Raw genomic sequence first — 8,092 nt, forward strand, 5'->3', positions numbered from 1 at the left:
AACGGAAAAGTCCGAAGTTGACGGAAATTTGAAGAAAAATTCAACGAAACTTTTGTACAGTAAATTTTTGCTCAAGCAAACTGTGCTGTTAGGGAATTTTTCAAGTCAAATTAACAATAAATTGATGTAAAACTTTTTCTGAAAGTTGACGAAAAATTTTTTCTGGTCAATTTTTGAAGTGAATTTGCATTTTAATTCGGGTAGTAAATTTACGTCAAATTGTATGGCAAGTTGTACATAAATTGTCGTCAAAAACGGAAAAGTCCGAAGTTGACGAAAATTTGACGAAAAATTAAAGGAAACTTTTATACAGTAAAATTTTGCTCAAGCAAACTCTCCTATTAGGGTAGTGGCTTTAATCTGACGTCAAATTTACGCTCAATTTGACTGTTGGTTGAGCTCAACTGGCTGAAGGTTACTAGAATTCTAGTAACCTTACCCAATATAACTATTGCCTACTCTTACGCCACCTATTTTGAATAACTGACTATAGTTGGATTAGCGAGACTGCGTTTCGTATATTTTCGGTTTTTACCCCCGCCATCTAAATTCAATACTTCAGACATTGCGCCTTGATGGTGGGGGTAAAAAACCGAAGCTCAAAGTCTCGCTAATCCAACTATAACTATGTTTGGCAAAATTCCCATAATAATCCCATAATAAAATTGAGATGAAATGTATGTGGCATCAATTTATTCGTGATGTGATTGGTGGAGAAATTTATTCGTCATCTGATTGGTGAAAATCGAATTTTTTAGTACCGATAAACGACACCTGAATATAGCATTGTGGATAAAATATATACTATTATTATTATAGCAATAGTAAAGGTGAATTTTCATGGAATTTATTTAAAATGCATAATTGTTTAGTTTTGAGAATTATTAAGTTAGAAAAGCACGCATCGCTCTAACTTTCAATAAAATTTTAATAATTATCAAAATCATAAACCAATTTCATTTTTTATTTTTGTATTGTAATTTAGTTTTTATAGTTTTTTATTATTAAACTTCTGTTGTGAAAAATACTCAAGAATTTATTGGTAGGGTGTGGAGTATAGGGTGGGGACAATCGAATTGATTGTAGCGCCTGCAGTGGACGAAATACGCGTTAAATCGCACTTGTCTTGTGAATAGTTAAATGAAAGCAATGTTAAAAAATAAGAACAAGTAGTTGTTGTGTTGTTAATTGCAAAAATACTGACAGAAATAGTAATTGCAAGTTTTATACATTTCCATCCATGATATTCATCTTTGGCTAAAAATTATTACGGGGAATTTTTTAAATTACAAATTTTTAACCCAAAGTATTTTTAATTGTTGAGTTTTAAAATTTAAAATTACGAATAATTTAAATCACTTCAATTTCTTTACTTAATGCAAATTAATAATTTTAACTTTGAAAAAATTATAATTATAATTATTTTAACTCATTTGTTATTATGACTATTATTGTTGTTATTATTATTATTACAAGCTAACCTTATGTCGTTCAAAATAATATTTATTTTGTATTTATTAAAATTTTTTATACTTATTTTTTTCAGTACAATCTACTCTATATTTTTCCACCTTTCAAATGTGGTATCACACATATATTTCGCAATCTTTAAAAATTTTAATTATTTGTTTATAAAAACTTTCCGTATTCTCTGTGCTTTTTGAGGATGATTTAATGCGGTCGACAGATGTCGTTTTCGTCGCGCACCTTGCCAATAGTACTAATGTGACTTCAGTGGTTATTAAAATTGAATTTTAGTGGATTAACGGTAGGTGGAGCCAAAAATTTCTTAATAGTTATATATATTTTAGACCCAAATATTTATCTACGTTGAAATATAGACATTTAAATAATTTCAAACTAACCTCGAATTAATAATTGTGGTAAGAATTAAAATTTCATAAAATAATAAAACCCAACACAGTAAATTATAATCTTTTGTTTATCATTTTCAGTAGTCGTACATAGCAAAAAAAAAAAAAAACAATTTTTTAAATAATTTACAATGCACAATGGCGTGGCTGTCAGATCTTGCTGGTAAAGCTGAAAATTTATTGAATAAAATAGATAAAAACACAGCTGCTGTTTTGAGTAAAGATAAAAATGATATGATTTTACATGATCAGTTGACAGATATTACTTGGGCTGATAAGTAAGTAATTTATTAAATTACAGTAGAACCTCGATAACTCAAACCTCGATAAGTTCAAAACCTCTGTAACTTAAAAATTTTTTTGATTCCCTTCCCTTCACAGCTTAAAACCTCTATTACTTAAAGTACAAAACCTCGATAACTCAAACAATTATTTTGAGCATTGCCCTCGATAACTTAAAATAATATTTTGGTGACCTCCATAACTTAAAGTAATATCATTGAGTCATCGTATTAAGTATGTATGCAAACAAAAGGTTTCGCCAAAAGCTTAATTGATTTTCACTTTAGTCTTTCACTTAATCGGGAACTAGGGAAATAAAGGATAAAGGGGAGGGGGAGGACCTTTACTCAGTAGGACTTTTCATATAAGAGTAAATATATATGTATAAATAAATAAATCTATCATTTCTATTGAATTATATGTATCTTTTTCACACTCAAGTTTCCAATCAATAAACCTCGTTAAGTTAAAAATTTTACTTTAATAATCTCTCTAACTTAAACTCTCGATAAGTAAAAAACTCGATAACTCAAATTTTTTTAAGTTTCCCTTGAATTTTAACTTATCGAGGTTCTACTGTATTTTAAATTTATCCATGCAAATAATTTATTTATTTGTTATGAAAATAGTTCACCCAATGGACAATCGGAAATTACAAACACGTTAAAAAAATTTATTAATAAAGAGGATGAATTGCAGTCTTGTTCAAATTCCCCAATGAATTCCCCGACAAAACAATTAATCAGTAATATAATACTCAATGCACCGTCGACACCTTCGTCTTTGTCGGTCGAACATTCTGTTGACAACAAAGATTTCATGTCGGAGTATTCTGCTCACAGCAGTAGATCATCACCTGAATTTCCCCATACATTAGTCGTCGATGTACCAGATGTTGATTATTTTCCCGAATCTGAAAATTATCCGGCAGATATTTACACCAGATTTAGTCCCGATCTAATAGAGGCGGAAGATTTACACAATGGATTGACGGAGAATATTGTGATAGATAATAAACTGGAGACTATGAAACAATTTGATGATTTTACAAATGAGAATAATAAAATGACTCCAGAATTTATAAAAAAAAATTATCAAGAACAAAATAAATTACTATTGCAACAGAATAATGATAATAAAAAAGAGATTGAAACGTTGAAAGAAAAATTACAGTTACAAGAAACAGAAGTGATTCAGTACGTAAGAGAAATTTCAAATTTACAGTCAGTACTGGAGAGAAATCGTTTAGATTTACAGTCAACTAGGGAAGAATTGGAACGATACCGAGCGAGGGCATTAAAAACATTGCAAGAAAAAGATAAATTAATTGCTGAACTTAAGTATTCTAATTCTCCTGTTATTGCCGATAGTTCAGATACGGAGTTGAATCAATTTAAACAAGAGTGTGATTCTCTTCGACAAGAAAATCAACAACTGTGTCGACAATTAAAAGTTGCTCAAGAAGAATTAATTAATGCTGATTTGAAAATTGAAGAAATGAATAAAAAAATAATAGCGACAAATAGAGAAACGTATGAAATTATTTCAAGTGAAAAAAAGAAACGTGTCGAAGCCGAAGAAGATGCACGAATGCATTTAGAAGTTTGTAAATTTTACTTTTATTGATTTTTTTATACCCGGGTCGAAAAATTTGATCTGATTTTAGTCTGACTGGGCTGTATTTGGACTACTTGGTCTGTTATTGAACTTCGATAAAAATTTTAATCTGTTTTTGATCTACCCGGACTGAAAAATTTGACCTGATTTTAGTCTGATTGGACTACTCGATCTGTTTTTGATCTTTTATGAAAATTTTAAGCTGTTTTCGACCTGCTACTTTAAAAAACAAACGCGTTACGAGCAGACTAAATTAGATTAATTCGTGAACTTTAAAAAATTTTAGTTTTGAAAATTTACAAGGACAAAACTAGATTAAATCATGGACTTATAAAATTTTTATTTATGGGCAATATTTATGAAAAAACATCAAGTTGCAGAATTGATTATGTTTTATTTACTATCTTTTGTTTAAAAATGTCGGCAGTTAATGAAAATTTGACAGCTTAATTTTTTAGTCTTCATTGAATATTTATATCATTGAATAAAAGTGATAAAACAACTCTTGAGATGTCAAGAATTTTCTCTTATTTACTGGATAAAATTGAAAATATTTTGGCATAAGGAAACATCAAAATTCTTGTGCTACGGAGAAAAATGTTGGCTCGAAATCTACCAATTTTTATTATGCTGTCGACCAAACTTGAAACAGAAAGTAAAGTATCCAAAAAATTACTATACTCTTATAAAAAATTATTATGCTGCATCAAAATTATTTTAATGTATGGAAGTAATTGATATTGAAGCTCATCGATAAGTTTCATCATCATTTTTTGTAAGAGCACGATAATTTTTTGGATGCTTTACTCCCTGTTTCAAGTTTAGTCGACAGCATTGTAAAAATTGGTAGGTTTCGAGCCAACATTTTCTCTGTGTGACATCTTATTATGGAAGCGCATTAGCATGTTTTAACTACCAAGAAAATTAAAATAAATTAATAAATTTAGATTATTATTATTATTATTATTATTTATATTTATAAAAAGTCACGATTTGTCCTTAAAAACAATTGAACATAGAGCAATAATTATAATAAAAAAGTCTGTTTTTAGTCTAAACGCGATTTAAAAAAGACTAAATATCATACGAAAATAAGTCTGATATTAGCCTGGATAAGGAATAGTACGGGCAAAAACAGATTAAATTCTTATATAAAATAAATACGATTTATAAACTTGAATTAAAGGAAAAATATTTGAATTTATCATTTATTTTAAAACAGATCTAATTTTTTGACCCGGGAGTGACCAAAGTTTTATTATATATTACTAGAATAATTAATTATCATTTTTTTTTTTTTTATTAGAAACTTGACGGGAACTTCACAATTGTAGTAATGTTCTTTTTTTTTATTTTATAGGAAACTAGAGCGCTGAAACATGAACTATCGTCTCAACGTGAAAGCTGGTCGATTAAATTACAAAAACAAGAAATTGAAATTTCACGTTTAAAATCACAATTATCAGCAATATCAACTCCATCAAGTGCAATTGAGTCACGATTGTCAGCGTTGACTCAAACATTAGTATCAAAACAAAATGAACTTGAAGCTTTGACTTCAGATAGAAACGCATTACGTTTGCAGTTAGAAAAAAGAGAAGTAAGAATATTATTTTTAATACACGAAAAAATTATACTCATCAAAATTTAACATTAAACTAATTGCTAAAATATTTATTTTATTAGGCTTAAATTTTTGAGCTACTGATCGAAAAAATTTTACAAATATCGTGTATGATTTTGTCTTGATTTATTCGATTTAGTGATGTAAGGCAGAGAAATTGTCTGACAATTGACGTCAATTGAGCAACAATCATGTTCTGAATGTAATGCCAACTCCCGCGCTATCTTTATTTTGTAGAAAATTAACCGTCATTTTTTTAACGTCATTTCGCGTCTAAATAAAAGTAAAAAAAAAAATTTAGAGCGATCATAATTGCATTGCAGTTTACTTACAATTACAAAGTCTCGTAAATTTAATATTGCCCAGGAAATTGTTATATAAAAAATTGACCAAAAAATTTTTGACGTCAATTGTCACTCAATTTCTTAAACTACACACAAAAATAATGGTCATTTCGCCTCAATAATTCGACCTAAAAAAAATTCAAAATTAAATTTTTTAATTTATCATCCCGGGAAAAAATGATCAGACCTGATCAGGCATGAATCTTCAGGCCTGATCAGGCATAAAAATGATCAGGCCTGATCGGGCATGTTCAGGTCTGATCAGGTATGTTCATGTCTGTCCACTCCCATCCGGGTAAAAAAATTATATATAAAAAATGGCCCTATATAATTATATATAATTATGTATAACTATATTCAATTATACATGTATATAATTATTGCTATAAAAATTTAAAAAATAAAAAATTCGGGCGTGTGCAGGATTTGAACCGTGGACCTTGCGCTCGAAAGTGTAACTCGCTACCCACTGACCCAAGAGATTTAGTTGAAAAGTAAGTTTCGTATGAACTTCAAGTAATAAAAATCTTATACGTGATAGATTCTTGGTCAACAAAATTTTAGATCTATGAGCAGACATGAACAGCCATGAACAGACATGAACAGGCATGGACAGGTATGATCAGGCCTGAGCGTATTTAACGCTTCAGACATGAACAGACATGAACAGGCATGGACAGGTATGATCAGGCCTGAGCGTATTTAACGCTTCAGACATGAACAGACATGAACAGGCATGGACAGGTATGATCAGACCTGAGCGTATTTAACGCTTCAGACATGAACAGACATGAACAGGCATGGACAGGTATGATCAGGCCTGAGCGTATTTAACGCTTCAGACATGAACAGACATGAACAGGCATGGACAGGTATGATCAGGCCTGAGCGTATTTAACGCTTCAGACATGAACAGGCATGAACAGACATGACCAGGCATGGACAGGTATGAACAGGCATGATCAGACCTGACTGTATTTAACGCTTCAGACATGAACAGACATGAACAGGCATGGACAGGTATGAACAGGCATGATCAGGCCTGAGTGTATTCAACGCTTCAGACATGAACAGACATGAACGGGCATGGACAGGTATGATCAGGCCTGATCATGTCTCATTTCAGGCCTAATCATACATGAACTGGCATGATCAGGTCTAATTTCAGGCCTGATCATACATGAACAGGCATGGTCAGGTCTGATCATTTTTTCCCGGGATTTCAAATTTTTGAAGATAAATTTAAAATTCACTATTAGGTTAATTTTATTATTTTCATAAAATTATTCATTGGTATTTCTAAAACTGAAATTAATTTAAATAGCATGAATATCGAAGGCTCGTAGGGAGTTCAAGAAAATTGAATTTCACTAATGATACTGATGATGCTAAATCCCAAGTGCCAACATTTTTAATTGAATCACCATTCGACACAGGCGTTACTCGCAGAGTTAAAAGAGCATATTCTACATTGGATACAATAAGTATCAGGATCGGGGTTTTCTTAAGACGATATCCTTTGGCACGCATATTTGTTATTACTTACATTGTAAGTAGATAATTACCAACTATTATAAAAAAAAAAAAGAAATATTTAGATGAATTTTATGTTATTTCAGACTTTTCTTCAATTTTGGGTGCTAGTGGTGCTATTTTTTCAATCGCATTCATTGACGTAAAAATGTACAAAATATTTCCTGTAAATAAAAATTGCGATTATATTTAATTAAATAAATTGTTTTATTAAAGTTATATTTGTTACATTTCTGTCAAATTAATAAATTATATGAATAGAAGTTATTTAATAATAATTTGTAATAAATTAATTTTAATCCGTTTCAACGAAAATATCGCTGATAAGCATTTTTAGAACGTCTTCGCAGCCCACTTGTAGACAAAACAAAGTGTCCATGAAGATGAGAATTGGAATGCCTCGGCATCCCATTTCACCTGTATAATATCTTTTCTTTCAGGCGCTGCTACACCTAATTAAGAAAATGATTTAATCCATGCTAAGTGTATATCTTTATATTAGCCAATTCAAATTGTTTTAAATCATTTCAAATAATTTTTCTTAATCAGGGGCCGCCTAAAATAACCATCCAAAATATTGGACGCTGTCATTGGTAGCCCAGCCATCCTTCATAAATCTTATCCTTATATTTATATAATAATAATGATAACAATATGTTAAAGATTGTGTTATTCAATATGTAAAAACTGTAAAATATTTAGGCATCATGATTGACAATACTATGTTATGGGAAAGTCAGGTTGCAAGTCAGTGTTGTCGTGCGATGAGAACTTTAGCGCAATTAAAAATTAATAATGAAATTTTTAATGAACAGCTG

The 8,092-nt window shown here is 30.2% G+C and overlaps 1 protein-coding gene across 2 annotated transcripts; it reads left to right on the forward strand.

The window, feature by feature from the left end:
* Positions 1–1,777: 1,777 nt before the first annotated feature.
* Positions 1,778–7,493, forward strand: LOC130666733 (golgin-84). Of its 2 annotated transcripts, none has more exons than XM_057467968.1 (6): positions 1,778–1,883; positions 1,956–2,152; positions 2,786–3,758; positions 5,134–5,373; positions 7,066–7,290; positions 7,361–7,493. In XM_057467968.1, exons 2-6 carry the CDS (start codon positions 2,013–2,015, stop codon positions 7,418–7,420), a joined length of 1,638 nt encoding a protein of 545 aa, XP_057323951.1. In that variant the 5' UTR covers positions 1,778–1,883; positions 1,956–2,012; the 3' UTR covers positions 7,421–7,493. The 2 variants fall into 2 exon arrangements, with proteins under 2 accessions (XP_057323951.1, XP_057323952.1); XM_057467969.1 differs by having other exon boundaries at positions 1,829–1,883; positions 1,959–2,152.
* Positions 7,494–8,092: the final 599 nt, after the last annotated feature.

Source organism: Microplitis mediator, chromosome 4 (genome assembly GCF_029852145.1).
Source record: "Microplitis mediator isolate UGA2020A chromosome 4, iyMicMedi2.1, whole genome shotgun sequence".
NCBI lineage: Eukaryota > Metazoa > Arthropoda > Insecta > Hymenoptera > Braconidae > Microplitis > Microplitis mediator.

What these genes read in the sequence shown, in the direction of transcription:
- LOC130666733 (XM_057467968.1), top strand. Translation starts at nt 2,013, where the DNA reads ATGGCGTGGCTGTCAGATCTTGCTGGTAAAGCTGAAAATTTATTGAAT. An exon ending in GATATTACTTGGGCTGATAA is followed by an intron (nt 2,153 to 2,785) that starts GTAAGTAATTTA and finishes TTATGAAAATAG; the next exon opens with TTCACCCAATGGACAATCGG. An exon ending in ATGCACGAATGCATTTAGAA is followed by an intron (nt 3,759 to 5,133) that starts GTTTGTAAATTT and finishes TTTATTTTATAG; the next exon opens with GAAACTAGAGCGCTGAAACA.